The sequence below is a fragment of the Onychostoma macrolepis genome, chromosome 25 (assembly GCF_012432095.1).
Source record: "Onychostoma macrolepis isolate SWU-2019 chromosome 25, ASM1243209v1, whole genome shotgun sequence".
NCBI lineage: Eukaryota > Metazoa > Chordata > Actinopteri > Cypriniformes > Cyprinidae > Onychostoma > Onychostoma macrolepis.
Genome location: NC_081179.1, coordinates 14,942,207 through 14,962,523, shown reverse-complemented (window position 1 = coordinate 14,962,523; position 20,317 = coordinate 14,942,207). Strand labels below are relative to the sequence as shown.

The following is a 20,317-nucleotide window of genomic DNA, read 5'->3' as shown; positions in this document are numbered from 1 at the left end:
AACAAAATTACAAATTGAATTTACTAGATAAATCAAATCATTAAAAATCAGTTCCACACATGTAATTAGAAGTCACTTCCAAAAAAAAAGGAAAAGATCACACAGCAATTTTTCAATAACAAATTACATCTCTTCAATAGAAAAGAAGTTCATATTAAAATAACTTTAGTGAACTACCTATTTCAGAATATAGCTAAAAAATAAAATTGGGGGGAAAAAGTCTTTGTTTTCCAGTGTTTATGTATTTTTTATTAAATGTATTTAAAAAAAAAACGCTAGTTAAGGATTGCACAATTGAAATAGAGAATTACATGCAACTACATATTCAGGCACTTGGCTTCAAAGAAAATGACCATCATCTCTTCATCCTCTTCATGTGCTTTTTTCTGGCTTGACCAGCTTTTCATAAGACTGCAGCATGTGAGATGTTTGAGGCCAAACGTCTGTGGACTCGTCCTCCACTTGCATGGACTCTTGAGTCAACTCTTGTTGGACCCCAGGAAGAATAGCCACTACCATGGTAGTGGCTAATGGGGATCCAAATAAACAAAAATAAATAAAGCACAGATGGAACCTTGTCAAGGAAATCAGCAGCAGAGTTAAAGGGATGGTTCACCCAAAAATGAAAATTCTGTCATTAATTACTCACACTCATGTTGTTCCAAACCTGTAAGATCTGCGTTCATCTTCGGAACACAAATTAAGATATTTTTAATGCATTCCGAGAGCTTTCTGAGCCTCCCATAGACGGCAAGGATCCTTACACGATCGAGGCTCAGAAACATAGCAATGAGGTTGTTAAAATAATCCATGTGACATCAATGGTTCAATCGCAATTTTACCAAGGTATGAGAATACTTTTTGTAAATAATGACTTTATTCAACAATTCATCTCCTCAACGTCACCCTATAGGGTCATTTTGAAGAGTATCACATACGTAAACAACGTATGTACGCGGATATGTTGTTTACGTTCAGATCAAAGCGTAAACGACGTAAACAGCGTATCCGCGTACAGTGCTGCTGACACAGAACAGTTGTTTACGTTTGTGATACTCTCCAAAATGGCCCTATAGGGTGACATGTAGGAGACGAATTGTTGAATAAAGTCGTAATTTTTGTTTTCTTTGCACACAAAAAGTATTCTCGTAGCTTTATAACATTACGGTTGAACCACTGATGTTACATGGATTATTTTAACAATCTCCTTGCTACGTTTCTGAGCCTTGATCGTGTAAGGATCCTTGCTGTCTATGGGAGGGTCAGAAAGCTCTCTGATTTCATCAAAAATATCTTAATTTGTGTTCCAAAGATGAAGGTCTTACAGGTTTGGAACAACATGAGGGTGAGTAATTAATGACAGAATTTTCATTTTTGGGTGAACTATCCCTTTAACTTGCTACGACTGAGGAAAATGTGTAGATGTTCTTTCTGTGACATACTTCTCCTCACTGCTCAGGCTGTCTGTAGAGGCAACATTTCTCCTGAAAACCTGAGTTTTGCTTCCTTTGGGCAGCCGCCCCAACCTCAGACTTCCGATTGCAGCCTGATTCCCAAACAATTGACCGTGGCTAAGGAGGAGCACACAAAGACAGCAGTAAGAACAGATGATGACATTCTGCACTGTATGTGACAAGTGTCAAGCAAACTGCCAGAAAAATAAACCTGTGTAGGTCAGGGAGGAAACAGGAAGCATCTTGTTTACTGATTTGGTTGGCCCTTCTGGACTTCTCTGTATCTGGTGATGCAAGGCCAGCCATAGCACCTGGTAACATGGGAAAATGAATCAGGCTGCAGGTATCATAATACACTAATACACTGCCAAAAACATTTGGAGACTGTATTTAAGTCTGATATTGAATTTCAAATAGTGTAGTGCACATTTATAATGCACAACAATTTTATTTACTGTTTTACCAGCATATCGGCTATACCAGTATTTAAAGAAATGACAAATGTTTACCTCCTCCATCTGTCTTATGACTGATCCTCAGTGTTCCCATGTTGTCAAGTGGCATTAAATTTTTGACGGGAATATGGGTCACTTGCATCTGACTTTCCTGCCTGAGTTTCTGTTGACTGTGGGAGAAAAGTCTTTACTTTTTATTTGTTTGATATTATCATAATTGTGTGGGGGTGTGGGTAAATATGAGAAAAGTCGGCTGTGAAAATAAATCTGCATTGTTTATACTTTTGATCTTTCATTCAAAAAATTCACAAAATTTTAACCTATCACTCAAGTCAAGTCAAAGTTTATTTCTATAGCACGTTTAAAAGCAAAAGAGTTGTGCCAAAGTGCTGTACAACAGATACAAATACAATACAGCAAATACAGTATATATATATATATATAAAAAAAATAGCAAAATTAAAAACAGAATCTAAGCCAAATTGGCAACAGAGCCTCAAGCAGGCATTATTCAAAAGCCAGGGAGAACAAATAAGATTTGAGAGCAGACTTAAAACTAGCTAGTGAAGAAGCGAGTCTCACATTTACAAGCAGACTATTCCAAAGTTTCAGAGCGGTAGCTGAAAAAGCCCGGCCACCCTTGGTTTTACAGCAACAACGAGGGACCGTTAAGAGAAACTGATTACTGGACCTAAGAGCTCTTTGAGGAGAGTAAGCAATCAGAAGGTCACTGATATATTTTGGTGCAAGGCCAGCTAACGCCTTGTACACAAAAACAGCTATTTTAAAATCGATTCTGAACTTTACAGGAAGCCAATGTAAAGATGCTAAGATTGGAGAAATGTGATCCTTCTTTCTTGTTCCAGTAAGAAGCCTCGCTGCAGCATTCTGGACGATTTGTAAACGAGAAATCACCGTTTGAGGCAGTCCACAATAAAGGGAATTACAGTAGTCCAGGCGAGATGTTATGAAAGCATGTATTACAGTCTCCAAGTCTTTATGAGGTAACAACTGTTTCAACTTAGCAATGGATCTAAGATGGAAAAAGCTGCCCTTTACCACTGTACTAATTTGTTTATCGAAGTTGAGAAACGAATCAAATGTAACCCCAAGATTTCTTACATAGGGTTGAACACTAGCGGAAAGGGACCCTAAATTAAAATCGGATGAAGTTCTAGAGTGACCTAAAATCTAAATTTCACTTTTGCTTTCGTTTAACTGTAGAAAATTATCAGCCATCCAACCTTTTATCTCCTCAAGACAATCGTACAGCACATCCAAAGAGCCACCGCCATCAGTTTTTGCTGGAAGATAAAACTGTGTATCGTCAGCATAACAGTGGTACGAGATCTTATATTTCTTAAAAATGGCACCCAAAGGAAGCATGTATAGTGAAAAAAGAAGAGGGCCTAAGATGGAACCTTGGGGCATGCCACATGACAAAGGAACCAATGAAGAAGAAAACTTCCCAATACTCACTGAGAAGGTTCTATCTTTAAGATAAGAGGCCAACCACTGTAGAGCGACACCCTGAATACCCACCAACTTTTCCAGCCGCTGTAACAGAATACTATGATCAATTGTGTCAAATGCCGCACTAAGATCCAACAAAACAAGTACCGCATAAGAACCAGTGTCAAGAATTTGCAGAAGGTCATTGCTGACTTTCAACAATGCAGATTCAGTGCTGTGTAGTGATCTAAAACCCGACTGGAAAGTGTCTAGAACATTGGACATACTAATGTAGGAATCCAACTGACTGTAGACAACTCTCTCTAACAGTATCACTGACGTAAAGCAATTGAAAGTGGGGGGAAAATCTCATTGTGAAATAAATGCTTTCTCTAGTTCATGTTGGCCACAATTTTTGGCACCCAATTATTGCAACGTCCTTTTCCCAAGATAACAGCTCTCGAGTTTTCTCCTATAATGCCTGAAGAGTTTGGAGAACACCTGACAAGAGATCAGAGACCATTCCTTCATCCAGAATCACTCCAGACCCTTTAGATTCACAGCTCCATGTTGGTGCTTCTCCTCTTCAGTTCACCTCACTTATTTTCTATAGGGTTCAGGTCAGAGGACTGGGACGGCCATGGCAGAAGCTTCATTTTATGCTCAGTGACACAATTTTGTGTTGATTTTGAGGTTTGTGTTTGGATTATTGTCCTGATAGAAGATCCAACCAAAGCCCATTATAAGATTTCTAACAGAGGCAGACAGGTTTAGATTTTTATCTGTTGATATTTGAGAGAATCCATGATGCCATGTGTCTAAACAAGATGTCCAGGACCTCTGGCAGAAAAACAGGCCCACAACATTAAAGATCCAGCAGTATATTTAACCGTGGACATGGGGTACTTTTTATCCTACTTTTGTCTGGTGGGTTTGCGGCCAAAATCTTTTTGGTTTCATGTGACCATAGAAGCCAGTGCTATTTGACGTTCCAGTCGTGTCTGATAACTGAATATGCTGGAGTTTTTGGATGAGCGAGGACAATTTTTCGTGAAACCCTCCGGAACAACGTGGTGATATAGGGGGCTGTTTGATATTTTTTTTTAGGCTTTCTGACCCCAATATTCAACTAATCTCTGCAATTCTCCAGCTGTGATCCTTGGAGAGTCTTTGGCCGCTCAAACTGTCCTCCTCACTGTGCATTAGGACGATATAGACACACATCCTCTTCCAGGCAGATTTGTAACATCTTTAGTTTGTAACTCTCTTAATTATTGCACTAATGGTGGAAATGGGGATTTTCAATGGTTTAGCTCTTTTCTTACAGCCACTTTCTATTTTATGAAGCTCAACAATCTTGTTCTGCACATCAGAACTTTGTTTGGTTTTACTCCTTGTGATGGATGATTAAGGGAATTTGGCCTTTGTGTTCCTCATATTTATAATCCTGTGGAACAGCAAGTCATAGCTGGACAATTTCATGCTCCTAGTCACCCTGGTGTGCTCAGAAATGTAAATATGAATGTAATATACTTAAGAGATATTTTACTCATAAGAATTTCTAGGGGTGCCAATACTTGTGGCCAACATGCATTGGAGAAAAATATTTATTTCATTATGAGATTTTCTCCCCACTTTCAATTGTTTTACTTCAATGAAAGGTTACAATTTTTGTGAATTTTTTGAATGAAAGATCAAAAAGATGAACCAAGCAGATTTATTTTCACAGCCACCTTTGCTCACATTTACCAAGGGTGTCAATATTAGTGGAGGGCACTGTATATATATATATATATATATATATATACACACACATATAGTGAGGAAAATAAGTATTTGAACACCCTGCTATTTTGCAAATTTTCCCACTAAGAAATCATGGAGGGGTCTGAAATTGTCATCGTAGGTGCATGTCCACTGTGAGAGACATAATCTAAAAAAAAATCCAGAAATCACAATGTATGATTTTTAACTATTTATTTGTATGATACAGCTGCAAATAAGTATTTGAACACCTGAGAAAATCAATGTTAATATTTGGTACAGTAGCCTTTGTTTGCAATTACAGAGGTCAAATGTTTCCTGTAGTTTTCACCAGGTTTGCACACACTGCAGGAGGGATTTTGGCCACTCCTCCACACAGATCTTCTCTAGATCAGTCAGGTTTCTGGCCTGTCGCTGAGAAACACGGAGTTTGAGCTCCTCCAAAGATTCTCTATTGGGTTTAGGTCTGGAGACTGGCTAGGCCACGCCAGAACCTTGATATGCTTCTTACAGAGCCACTCCTTGGTTATCCTGGCTGTGTGCTTGGTCATTGTCATGTTGGAAGACCCAGCCTCGACCCATCTTCAATGCTCTAACTGAGGGAAGGAGGTTGTTCCCCAAAATCTCGCAATACATGGCCCCGGTCATCCTCTCCTTAATACAGTGCAGTCGCCCTGTCCCATGTGCAGAAAAACACCCCAAAGCATGATGCTACCACCCCATGCTTCACAGTAGGGATGGTGTTCTTGGGATGGTACTCATCATTCTTCTTCCTCCAAACACGTTTAGTGGAATTATGACCAAAAGTTCTATTTTGGTCTCATCTGACCACGTGACTTTCTCCCATGACTCCTCTGGATCATCCAAATGGTCATTGGCAAACTTAAGTCGGGCCTGGACATGTGCTGGTTTAAGCAGGGGAACCTTCCGTGCCATGCATGATTTCAAACCATGACGCCTTAGTGTATTACCAACAGTAACCTTGGAAACGGTGGTCCCAGCTCTTTTCAGGTCATTGACCAGCTCCTCCCGTGTAGTTCTGGGCTGATTTCTCACCTTTCTTAGGATCATTGAGACCCCACGAGGTGAGATCTTGCATGGAGCCCCAGTCCGAGGGAGATTGACAGTCATGTTTAGCTTCTTCCATTTTCTAATGATTGCTCCAACAGTGGACCTTTTTCACCAAGCTGCTTGGCAGTTTCCCGTAGCCCTTTCCAGCCTTGTGGAGGTGTACAATTTTGTCTCTAGTGTCTTTGGACAGCTCTTTGGTCTTGGCCATGTTAGTAGTTGGATTCTTACTGATTGTATGGGGTGGACAGGTGTCTTTATGCAGCTAACGACCTCAAACAGGTGCATCTAATTTAGGATAATAAATGGAGTGGAGGTGGACATTTTAAAGGCAGACTAACAGGTCTTTGAGGGTCAGAATTCTAGCTGATAGACAGGTGTTCAAATACTTATTTGCAGCTGTATCATACAAATAAATAGTTAAAAAATTCTACATTGTGATTTCTGAATTTTTTTTTTTAGATTATGTCTCTCACAGTGGACATGCACCTACGATGACAATTTCAGACCCCTCCATGATTTCTAAGTGGGAGAACTTGCAAAATAGCAGGGTGTTCAAATACTTATTTTCCTCACTGTATATGGCCTTGCTATTCAGATTCCAATGTATTCTGCTGTTATGCCACTTCTACTGTGAAATGCACTTTGTTGTCGTGTGATGCAGCCAACTTACCTCCTCTGTGTAATGTTCGAAATATGGGGTCTTTCTGTGAGATGCAGCAAAATGATAAATATGTCAACTATGTGGTCAGAATTTTATTGAAAATTTGCAAATAAGAAGTCAGAAGACATGCCTTTCATTTCTGGCTGAAGTCTGTAATCGGGGTACAAGGACATTGTGTACGGTTGGACTGGTATAATCAGAGATCGTTCTCTGGAGGCTGGTACTGACGGACATCTTTTCTGACCTCCAATAACTAGGTGGGTCTGTCGTTGTAATTGCCCCTGGGGGGCTGATGAGGTAGCGTACTGATATGTTTTATGCCCAGTATCAACTGAAAAATATGACATTAGTTTTAACTGATTTCATTTACTTCCCTTGATAGAAAGGATTTCACATACAAGTACATGAATTATTATTATATATTTAAGTATATCTACCTGAGACAGAGTGACGATAAGATGAATAACCATTGTGCAAACTGGTGGCAGGCACAATCTGGAATAAACAGGGTTTGTTTTTGTTTGCAAAAAAAAAAGTATTCTGCCATATCTTAAAAGTGATTTTATGGTCACTGCCTGACAATATCAGTTATCCAAAATATCAATCCAGATACCTTTTCTGGTCTGTTCCCCCATAGATCTGAAACATTTTCTACAACACCAATCTGAGTGGTGGGATGAGGGATCCAAGACCTCACAGTCTGATTCGCCCTTACCGGACATGGCATCTACACAGCATAGAAAATAAAACTTTTCACTACCCATTTTACGAAGTTAAATATTATTTATTTGGTCTTTTACGTTGTATAACACTTTTTTTGTGTTTTTTCTGGTCATTTTGGACCAAACTCGCATAAAAAATTACCTTTTGTTTCTTAGTGTCCTTCACAAAGGACATAGTTTTCTCTTGGATTCTCACTTTGACCACATCTTCATTTGAGGGCACAGGATCCTTCGGAAATATATATAGATATAATGAATATGCTTCTAAATTAAACCTTACCCTTACTTTTAATTATATTTTAAATAGCATTTTACTTAAATTAAACTTAATTTAAAAGTACATTTTATTTTTATTTGTTTAAATAAATGAATACTTGTGCCTAAACATTTTTTTGTATTTTGCAGATTTAAGATCATGATCTATAAAGAATAACCTATAAAAATTAGTGCTGTCAAACGATTAATCGCATCCAAAATAAAAGTTTTTGTTTACATAATATATGTGACCCTGGACCACAAAACCAGTCTTAAGTCGCTGGGGTATATTTGTAGCAATAGCCAAAAATACATTGTATCTTCATTTGGACAACTTTAAAGGTGATTTTCTCAATATTTTGATTGTTTTGCACCCTCAGATTCCAGATTTTCAAATAGTTGTATCTCGGCCACATGTTGTCCTATCATAACAAACCATACATCAATGGAAAGCTTATTTATTCTGCTTTCAGATTATGTATAAATCTCAATTTCAAAAAAATTACACTTAAGAGGTTAGGGTCCAGGTCCAGGGTCACATATGTTTATACTGTGTATATTTTTTATGTATATATAAATACAAACACATGCATGTATATATTTAAGAAAAATATGTTTATATATTAAATATATTTATATATAATACAAAATATAAGAATATAAATATATATACATGTAAATATTTTCAAAATATATACACTATGTGTGTGTATTTATATATACATAATAAATACACTATACAACTTTTATTTTGGATGTGATTAATCGCGATTAATCTTTTGACAGCACTAATAAAAATGCATATTTAGTAAGACCTACCAAATGTTTGATGTTCCTTTGAATAATTTTGGGTCCTGTGCTCTTTACTCGTTCTTGTCGGAGTCGGTTCCTTTCTTTGCGGCTTCTTAGGTGTTTTTTCTTGCCCTAGATTTGTTATAGAAACCACAGAACATTAAGAAAATGAACAGAAATCTTCTTTAGGATGTCACTCAGAGGGTTTTGCTTCATACTGCACCTGGTTTGTGGCATTTAGAAGATGAACAGGAAGTCCATCTGATTCGGTACTGTTTGATCCACTTGTGCTGCACAGAACATCAGCATTATGAAATAATCTGACATGTAGTTATCAAATGTTCACAGGATGTTTTTACAAACATATTCGAGTGGAATGTTTTTATTTGACTGTATTCTTACCTAGACTCGATGTCAATGTCAGACAGATCCTCTAAGGAGTCCACTTCTCTTCCCAGCTTCTGTCTGACCTCTTGTCTCAATAACAGCCCTAACTCCTCCAAACAGTGTTTGGTCTGTTTAAAATGTATTTCAATCAATAACGCTCTTTTAAATCTGATTAAAACTGTATTACAAAAGAAGTAAAGTGCAAAGACAGGCCACCTTGGCTGGGTTGGGGTCACAAAAGTCAAGCAGAGTGTCACAAAAGCAATAGCCCATTGATTTCAGGTCCCGTGTGCTGAAGTGTGTTCCCTTCCTGTCGCCTACGAATGAAAAAACTCTTCTTATATACAGAAAACATCTATTTTTGTCTTGGCAACTAATTGAAATGAATTGAATTACTAAAACTATAACCAAAAAAATAAAAAACTAATAAACATGACAAAATCGCACTACGAAATTACAAAAAAAACTGAACTAAAAATGTAAATGTATTAAAATACAAAAATAAAACCTAATTAAAATATTTACAAACTATAGTAGTGTATAAATAATACACTATATAATAGTATAATAATACATTTTACAAACTTTTTTGATAACGAAGCATGTAAGTACCCAGTGTGGAGCCTCCAAAGGTTGACTCCATTGTGTAGCTGTTCCTAATGCCTAGTCTCCACATAACGATGCGGCCGGTGCCCTCTTTGCTCTTGTGCATTTTGAACTTGCAGCTCCTAAAAGAAAACTATGAGAAGACAAAAGCATGCAGTCAAAATTTGAACACTCATATTTTGCTTGAGATTATGACTATGACAACCACTGCTAACCTTGTCTGTAGCATTCTTGCTCATCATGAGAGGGAAAACGCGTTCTTGAAGACACTGCGAGGCATCTTTCCGATCACTGCATCCATACATGAACACGTTGTTTTTCCTGCTATGACCGTGAAAATCACAGTAGACCACCACCTCTCTTTCAGCAAGCAACCTGTGGGATCAAATTAACTGGGTGTATAGGTGCAGTCACATTTACCGTTTTTAAATATATATATATTTTTTTTTGGCGTTTTTGCCTTTAATTTGATAGGACAGTGTAGAAAGGACAGGAAACAAAGTGGGAGAGAGAAAGGGAACAGGATCGGGATAGGTCCGCGAGCTGGGACTCGAACTCAAGACGCCCAAAGTGCAACGGCACTGTATGTCGACACGCAGCCCACGAGGCTATCACACTGACTTCTATGCGAGCTGTGCTTCATATTTTGCTACACTACTGTCAATAGAAAATGGACATTATTTTTGTAAAATGTCACCAAATGTCACTGTATAACCACGCCTTATACAGTCAAACCAAAAATTATAAAATTAGACACCAGATATATTTTTTGATATAATTTACTAGTGGGTGCAGGACACTATAGTTCATAAATGTAAGTGAAGATAGCAAAATAAAGTGAACTGTGGCATATTATACCCAAATATTCTTCATACAGTGGACTACCAGTAAAATTTCGGATCAAAAAATATTCAGACACTTTGACCTGACCATGTTTTGCTGAAGTGTTTTTCTTTAATTGCACTGCGACCTTTTTACACCGCAGACTGAGCAAAATTAAGCATTGCTTGGTAATTGATTGACCTAAATTGGTATTATGATTATCTACGGAGCCCGGCAAGTCACCTGTAGGAGAAAAAAAACAATCCGTTTGCAGTCCATCCCATCAGTTTATAAACCGTACTCAAAAATTCATTAATGGGCACGATTTGTTAAACCGAGGGAACAGTTTAAGAATTTGTGATTACGGGTTATAAACTGAGGGGACGGATTGCAAAACCTTTGCCAAAGATTGTTTTTTTTTTCTCCTACAGGTGACTTGCCGGGCTCTGTAATTATCTAATTGTGTACTTAAATTTAACAGCTGTATAATTTTTGGTTGATTGTTATCCATTACATAACTTTCTATTAAAGTTATCTGACATTATCAAGATGAATTTGTTCTGACACAGTTTAACTCTGAGTTCTTGTCATATTTTATCCCCATTAAACTATAGCGAATAAACTGTGATATAATGTATGAAATGTTAAAGGTGTCTGAATAAATTTTGGGTTGACTGTACCTAACATGACAAAAAATGTCACAATGACACAATTATTACTCACCGTTTCACCATGCTGCGAGTGTACCAAATGCATGGGAAAGAGTCACGTAGCAGACTGCGGTAGTTTCGGTTCAAATCCCGGCCTGTGAGTGAACACCGATAGTTTCCCACCACCACACCGTCAGGGTTTAACATCGGTATAACCTGCAGCCAGAACATCGGTTAGTTTACTGTAGTAAATTGTTTACATCTCGTAAAGCACTTGACATGGGTATATATATAAATTTGGGCCAAAACCCGTTCTCCATCCATGCCCTGCACTCCTTCTCACACCTTAAAGATGAAAATTTCCCTCAACAAACGCGCATCAGGCAAGTCGCTCAGCAGGAACTCCAGAAAACCCTGCATCATCCAAGAGCCGTTGGTTTCTCCTGGATGCACCCGTGCCGTCACAACAACTGCCCGCTTGGCTTTGCGTTCTGCTAAGCTGTTGGACGGAGCTGTTACAGTCAATACATACACCGCATTTCCCGCCAGACTACGACAGAGCACCCGCAGCTTACAGTAAGCTGCACGGACAGGGTCTGAGATGACCTCACGCAGGTAATGCTGTAGGTTTGAATATGTATAAGGGTAGCAGTGGGCCAGGTAGCAGGTGTCACCGTCGAAAGGGAACTCCAGAGTCCAGGTGAGGGAGTACAACACTTTTCCATCCTTTTCAGTGTTGTTTCTATAGTACCTATAGAAGACATTGAGACAGCAGTTTGGTAAAAAATTTTGTCTGGATCGGTTAATTTATTCAAAAATAATTGATAATATTTTTAGGGGTTGGCATACAGCCAAACATGTCAAGTGGCACAAGTTCCCTGATATCATAATGAAGAAAAAGCCTCATTCTTTTTTTTTTTCTTTTTTGGTAATTGCATTTATTTTAGCACTTTTTTATTATTAAAAATTGCTTTACTGCTCATTAATAAATCAAAGTCATGTGGTGTAACCAACTTGTAGACACATAAAGGAAAAATCATATCATTATTTCATCAGAGAGCAATCATAGACATCAATAAGTCTCTTAAGGATGCACCTATACCACTTTTTCCAGTACTTGCCCGATACCGATACTTTAATTTTTGGTACTTGCCGATACTGAGTACCGATACCGATATTTTAATTGTATTTGTAAATTTTTAAAATATTGTGTACAGAAACCAAAAGAGTATGTATAATGTTAGTTGGTTAACTTCATTTATCAAATAGATACAGTCAAACCAAAGTTTATTCAAACACCTTCAACATTTCTCACATTATTACAGTTTATTCACTATAGTTTAGAAAATGGTAATAAAATATGACAAGAACTCAGAGTTCAACTGTGTCCGAACAAATTCAGCTTGATAATGTCGGATAACCTTGATAGAAAGGTATGTAATGGATTACAATAAACCAAAAATTATTCAGACAGCTATTAGTATGACAATATTTACACAACTATCAATATTTTGTCAGGCCACCCTTAGCCTTAATGACAGCCTGTAGTCTCCTGGGCATGCTGTCAACCAGGTTCATGCAAACCTGAACTTCAATTTTTTTCCCAGACTCGGTCTGAATAATTTTTGGTCCCACATTTGTATCAATTTTACTGGTAGTCCACTGTATGAAGAATTTTTGGGTATAATATGTCACAATTTACTTTATTTTGCTATCCTCACTTACATAGCCTAAATGAACTATAAAAAAAATATATATCAAAAATTATATCTGGGCTCTGAATAATTTTTGGCTTGACTGTATACCCTTTGGTTATTTTCACACTTAAAATGTATTTTACAAGTTTTTGTTACTTTCACTGTTTTTGTTTTTTTTTGCTCCATGGTACATCATCTTTAATTTAATAACATTAGAGCTGCTCCATCGCAGCGGCTCAGTACTGTAATTACGCGTTTTGCTGTAATAATGCAGGGAACCGCTCGTTATAAATCTCCTGTGATATTTTCAGAAATAAAAGTCGCGTTTTTTTCATTTGAAACGTGCCGCGATTTATATTCCAAAGCCACTCATATAATGCAGAAACACTCATAAAGCAAGCAAAACATGTGCAACGCGCGCACGAATTTGTACCGATGCAGAATGAGAGGAACAAGTACAGTACAGCCAAGCGTATTTTACACAGGCTGTTAGTTTCACTTTCGCCAGAAAGTCGTGTATGCATGAGGTGAAAATAAATTATATTTTGTAGTGAATGCCCCTATAAATCGTCTTATATTTACGATTTAGTTTTAAGCCAAATGATGCGTGTGCTAAGTGAGCTAACATCAATGAAGATCATACAACAGAAGTGCGCACAGTGAGAAAGGGATATTCACTCGAGGAGCTCGCGCATCTGTGCCGCCGCGCGCTCGATCCACTCAGTGTGCTTTGCTTAGCCTATCAGCCTGCGCACATCAGCTATACAGGCGTTATTAATGCTGAATGTTTAACATTAAAGTCATTGTATACATATTCTTCGTAGACATCCTTAATCTCTAATAACTCCATTCTGCTGTCTGTTGTCGTGTTTCTTTGTCTGAATATGGCACTTATCACATGCTGTGTGGTATCGCGTTTGGTATCGGGGCATTTTAACGAGTATGAGTACAGGAGCTCAGTATCGGGTATCGGGTACCGGTATCGGTGCATCCCTACTTAAAATAGCAGATAATTTAACCTATTTATGACCAGTTGTAATCTTTAATGTGGTCTAACTCCCCAAAATTGTAATAATATTTATGAATTAATCATAAATAAACTTTTTAAACTAAGTAAACACTGTAATCAAGGTGTAAGTAAAATATGTTTTTACTTGATGGTTACACCACACTACTTTTTTTTTCTTGAAAATGTTATAAAAAATGTTCAAACCATATCAAATCAACATAAGCACATTTCTAACCATTTTGCACATGTTTTCTATGGAAGCCCATTTCCACCATATAAGAAAAAAGCATGCTTTGATAAATCATAATTGACGTAAACCATAATTATTACATACAATTAGGAAATTATGACATACTAAGTCAAAGTTATGCGATAACTAAAAATGATGACATACCAAGCCAAAATCATAATACAAAAAGTAAAAAATATGACATAAAAGGCACATAATTTTTACCTTTTATTTCATTATTTCTTCTTTTATCTCAAAATTACGTTGGCCCAGTAGTGCACAACACCACGAAATGTGCACAACAAAACAGAAACAAGCCACAACACAACAAAATTAGCACAACACAACGGAAACAAGCCGCAACACTGCGAAATTAGCACAATACAACGAAATGAGTCCTATGCGTTGTGTTGTGGCGATTTCGTTGTGTTGTGCACTACTGGGGCACAGTACATAATAACTTTGTACATCATAATTTTGACTTTTTGTCAATATCGACATAATTATGACATTTCATATTTATGACTTCTAATGTCACAATTATGATTTACCTAAACATGTTTTTTTCGTATGTGGTAGAAATGGGCTTACATAGCTTACAACTATAGCCTATTTTTAAAAGATGTTTCCTTCCTATTCATCATGGACACTTATGTGTCATTGATCCAGTTACCAAATAAGATAACTGAGCCACAACTTTGTGTTCATGTTGAGAAATCACTGTTTGTCACCTAATATTTGCTCCTGTTCGCTGCCATCCTTCCCCCTTCAGCCAGGCAGCATGTTCAGAGTAGAGCAGTGGGCGCATTCCAGCACTATACAGACTGCTGGCCTTCATCAGGTTGATGATGGTGAAGCGGTAGGTGACGCCTGCCCTCATGTTCTTCACCCGGAAGTAGAACCACTGAGTGTGCTTAGTGGTATACAAGTCAGTGCGCAAAGTCAGCTCATAGTCATACTGACCACTGGAAAGCCAAGATCAGAGAGTAGTTTACATTAAATCAAGATACACAGGCTTTACATCTTGTCAGAAGAGACAAAACCATTTGTGGGAATATTAATGAAGCTGTGTGACTCACACTTGCACTGCTTTTTGTAGGTTTCCACTCTCAAAACGGGACTCAAAAGCTAGCGTAGGCTCCTCCTGATGGTTGGCACAGGACGTGGCACTTTTAATGGGTCCTCTGCTTCCACCCACACGAGAGTAGGTGAAGTAAAAGTTTTTTGTTGCTAAATGGTGTGGTGAACCAAAAGGTGAGGATATAAAACCAAAGTTTGGATGTAGCTATAGATTTTTACACAGAGGAAAAATGACAAATTAAGACATATATATAATTTTCTTACCTGGGTCTATGCGGTAGACAGTGTTTCCTCTTACCCCTCCTACCGGCATGGGAGCCTGTTCATCACCTGTTAGTTGATAGAATGGCTCCGGCTCTGAAGGGTCCCATTCTGGGTTTTCAGACATTCAAAATATTAATAATTCAAGATATAGAGGAAATGAAGGGTTTACAGAATTATTTACACATTAAGACGTACAAAAACTAGGTTTAAAATCTAGTTTCAAAAGTGTGAAACTTAATTATTTTAAAATAAAAAGTTTTAACGTATTTTGCATGTACATTTTTTTTTATGTATTTACTTATTTATTTATTTTTTGCAAATATCATGAATTGCTCATTGATAAATATAACTTTTGAGTGAGTCGCACCATATGACACTTTAAAACCTGGGCTAACCTTGTCTTGCCATAAAAAGGCAAATCATCTGGTATTTTAAGAGACTAAAAACATCACATCAAAATGCTGTGTAGGTTACAAAGGGTAAAACTTAATCTTAATTAGCAATTTCAAAAATGTTATTAAACATTTTGCATGGTAAAAAGTTTTGTTTTTGTTTTTTTGTCAATGTCATGAACTGTTCATTCAAAAATGTAATCAGTTTTGGGGCAAGTCTCACCGCATGACACTTTACAGCCTGCCCTAACATCTGAAAAAATCTGAAATTATCTGATATTTTAAAAGACTTATTGACCTTGACATGAGGGTCTGCAGGGGTCCGCTCAATGTAATATATATAAATGTATTTATTTATTTATTTTTTGCACAACACGATTTTGATTTGGCAGGGAATTTTTTTATTAAAATATTTATATATCATTAATATATCAAATATTTTTAAATATCAAAAGTTTTTGAACAGTAAGATTATTCATGTTTATAAAGAATTATCTTTTGCTCACCAAGCCTGCATTTATTTTATCCAAAGAACAGCAAAAACAGTAAAATTTTGAAATATTTTTGCTTTTTAAAATAACTGTTTTCTATTTGAATGTATTTTAAAATGTAATTTATTCCTGTGATTTCAAAGCTGAAATTTTAGCATCATTACTCCAGTCTTCAGTGTCACATCATGCTTCAGAAATCATTCTAATATGCTGATTTGCTGCTCAAAAAAAAACATTTATTATTATTATTATTATTTTGAAAACAGTTGAGTACATTTTTTCAGGATTCTTTGATGAATAGAAAGATCCAAAGATCAGCATTTATCTGAAATAAAAATCTTTTGTAACATTATACATTATGCCATTCAAAAGCTTGGAGTCAGTATATTTGGGGGGGGGGGGTATTATAGAAATGAATACTTTTATTTAGCAAGGATTCTTTAAATTGATCAAAAGTGATGAAGACATTTATAATGTTACAAAAGATTTCTATTTCAGATAAATGCTGTTCTTCTCAACTTTCTATTCATCAAAGAAACCTGAAAAAATTCTACTCAGCTGGTTTCAAAATAATAATAATAATAATAATAAATGTATATTAGACTGATTTCTGAAGGATCATGTGACACTGAAGACTGGGGTAATGATGCAAAAAATTCACATGCTTTGAAATCACAGGAATAAATTACATTTTAAAATATATTCAAATAGAAAACAGTTATTTTAAACAGCAAAATATTTCAAAATGTTACTGTTTTGCTGTACTTTGGATCAAATAAATGCAGAATTGGTAAGCAGAAGAGACTTCTTTAAAAACATTAAAAAACTTACTGTTCAAAAACATTTGACTGGTAGTGTATTTATGTATTATTTATATATATTATTACTTTTTATTTTCATATATTCACAGTTTTAAATAAAAAGTTATCAAAGAGATTTATTCAAATCACTGTATGGATAAATTGCATTTTTAATTGAATTATATGAATAAATTCACAGATTCTGGGTTCAAAGAAAGTGTCTCCACACAAATCCATACTGATTTGGTATCTGACAATAATATTGTATTAATAGTGTAAAACTAAATTTTTTTAAAGTAAAGCACTGATACCTATATGCTGGATTTTGTCACGGATCACTTCACATTCGATGGGCCAGCGGACGCCCTGGAATGGACAGGAGGTAGATGGGATTGTGAAGAGGTCCAAAGGCTCCCTCAGGCGTGGAATGGGCCGCTCACCGTCAAAATCAAACACAAGCTGTCGGGTTCTAAGAACTTTGTCTAAGCTGAAAAAATCTTGGAAGGTAATGAAACACAGACATTACAAAATCTAATGTATTACCCAACAGACATGCTGTAGTTAAAAGACATGTGAGAAGCATTTGTTACCAGCAGTGATTATCAAAATTACCCATGAAACCAAGACGTACAATTCATTGGTACATGCTCCGTAAAACAATTATGTGTTCTTAGTGTCTGAATCTTTTATAAAGGCCATGAATTTCAAATGGGAACTAGCTGCTTAGACTCAAGTGTTACGTATGGTGTGACAGCTTGAAAGAACTTGAGAGAAAATACACAATTATCATTATTTAGGTGGCAATGGTGGTGATTTGTTGCAAGATAAAGTCTAGTATCTTTTCACAAGGGATCAACTCTATTTAGGTCTCGTAAACTATGATATTTTAATTGACGTATCATATCACGCTTCATTATGGAAGCCCATATCCACCACATAAGAAAACAAAAAACTTCATAATCATGTTATAAAAAGTTTTATTTATAAGCAAAAACTCAAAATTATGACATATTAAGTCATAATTTAGACATAAGAAGTCTAAGTTATGACAAGCTAAGTCATAATTATTAGATAAAAGTTGAAAAATTACAAAAATGTAAGTCATAATTATGAGAACAAAAGTCAAATTTTTGTCTTAATTATGACTTAATTATTGGTTAATTTTAATTATTGAAAATGTATTTATTACTGATTGATGTTTCATTTCATAATGTCATAATTTAGAATTTTTATGTCATGATTACGATTTTAATGATTTTGTAATTGACATATCACAACATGCTTTTTTATAGAAGCACATTTGCACCACATAATAAAAAACATGCTTTGGCAAACCATAATTATTAAAACATCATTATTATGAAATAAAAATTCTAAATACATTACATTAAGTAAAAAGTCAAAATTATAACATAGTAAGTCATAATTTCTTATGACCAACTAAGTCATAATTATTAGATAAAAGGTAAGCAAAATAATGAAAATAAAATAATAAAAATAATTATAATAATGAGAAAAAATTAATGGCCAGAAAATTATGAGAAAAGTTACAATTATAATAAGTCATAATTATGAGATAAAACAACGTTGAAATTATGACATACTTTCATAATTAAGCAATAAAAAATATGAGATAAAAGATTAGAAACAAAATTGAAATTGACCAAAAACATAATTATGATATAAAAAGACAAATTTATGACATACTTAGTCTTAATTATGAGTCAAAAATTAAAACAATTAAGTTTATGCCTTAATTATTGTTTTTTTAATGACTTCATATTTCATAATACCATAATTTCAACTTTTATGTCATAATTACAATTTAACAAAGCATGACTTTTTCTTATATGGAAAAATGGGTTCCCATACTTCACATCACTGTGTGAACAGACCCAGATCCAAGAGTTTTACATATTTACTTTGACATGGCTTGGGTTCCTCCGGCTCCTCTTCGAAGTTGGAGTCATTGCTCTCAGATGGTGAGTTGATCATGTCGGAAGCAGTAGAATCTTGGTTGCCCTCCCACTCTCTTTTGATGAGGACGCCAGCATGCACAGAAGAGGTATTGTCTATGTATATACAGAAACAAAAAGTAAGAGAAATATGTAATGCTATATCAGAGGACATAGAAACCCCATTAAACAAACTCGAATAACCTAACGTTACCTGAGAGGAATCCATAATGCTGAAGATGAAGCAAAATGAATCTCTCGTATGGATCATCTGATTTCTTTTGTTTAACACGATAGGAGAACAAAAAGTGAGTTAAGTACAAGCAAAGGGGCAGAAGGTTAAGAGGCATTGAGTATCAGTGAGTTGGCATGTTAACCAACTGGGTAATATTAGACTGTAACCGTAGAGTGCAGAGCAGCAGTAAATTTTGTGCCATCACTCACCTGCATTCCCGAGCCTCGATGCGATGCGATTGCACGCAGCTCATTAAGGCATAGTAAACAATAAATAACAATAAACAACAAATAACGTTAACTTTCAAATAACTCAATTTACAAGCGCCTGACAGGATATCAAATAACACCGCTGGTTAATATAGAACCATCTTGCTTTAAACCCCTGAGGAAAACTGCGTAGTGGTTAGTGTTTTAAAATTAAAACGGGTTTTAGCAGAGAGCTAAACAGTTATACTTTTTAATGGAAATGTCCTCGTTACAGTTATTGTTGAGGCGCCCCTGACGCCATTTGTGTCACTGTTGCCATGGACACGACGCACGTTTCCTGCTTGAAGCACGCTGCAGAAGAATGCATGTAGAGAAGAAATGAACACATTTCCGTTATGTTAATACCTTTTTTCTTAAAAATAAGCTTTAATGTTTAAACAAAAATAAATGAATAAAGTGTGTGTTGTGTGTGTGTGTGTGTGTGTGTGTATGTGTATGTATATATATATATATATATATATATATATATATATAAAAAGTAAATGCTTATGGAACAAAACGTCTATTTGCTGCTTTATTTTTCTTTTATAGACATATAAAGTAATACAATTTTTTCCATATTATTTGTATTTTTCTCATTTTTATTTAGATAGATTTAGTCATTTTGCTGGGTGTCAGTTTTATTCATTTTTTATTAAGTGTATTTAGTTTTTTATTTGAGTATCTGCTTATTTTCAGTTTAAGTATTAATAATTCAGTACTTAAACTAAACATACATTAGAAATGATAACTGAAATAACTATCTGAAATATTATTTCTATACATGTTAGCATTATACCTTTTACACATAAATTACACATTTTAT

At 35.7% G+C, this 20,317-nt stretch overlaps 1 protein-coding gene across 2 annotated transcripts; it reads right to left on the bottom strand.

Moving 5' to 3' along the window:
• Positions 1-71: 71 nt before the first annotated feature.
• Positions 72-19,769, bottom strand: agbl2 (AGBL carboxypeptidase 2). Of its 2 annotated transcripts, XM_058768010.1 has the most exons (23): positions 19,453-19,769; positions 19,223-19,286; positions 18,976-19,125; positions 17,365-17,550; positions 15,371-15,478; positions 15,106-15,256; positions 14,758-14,991; positions 11,437-11,842; positions 11,165-11,307; positions 9,835-9,994; positions 9,626-9,752; positions 9,230-9,330; positions 9,029-9,141; positions 8,850-8,916; positions 8,654-8,758; positions 7,722-7,808; positions 7,471-7,584; positions 7,295-7,352; positions 6,867-7,188; positions 1,964-2,079; positions 1,666-1,765; positions 1,443-1,571; positions 72-527 (listed from the first exon to the last, which is right to left on the bottom strand). In XM_058768010.1, exons 1-19 carry the CDS (start codon positions 19,456-19,458, stop codon positions 6,950-6,952), a joined length of 2,619 nt encoding a protein of 872 aa, XP_058623993.1. In that variant the 5' UTR covers positions 19,459-19,769; the 3' UTR covers positions 72-527; positions 1,443-1,571; positions 1,666-1,765; positions 1,964-2,079; positions 6,867-6,949. The 2 variants fall into 2 exon arrangements, with proteins under 2 accessions (XP_058623993.1, XP_058623994.1); XM_058768011.1 differs by lacking the exon at positions 72-527 and having other exon boundaries at positions 1,376-1,571.
• Positions 19,770-20,317: the final 548 nt, after the last annotated feature.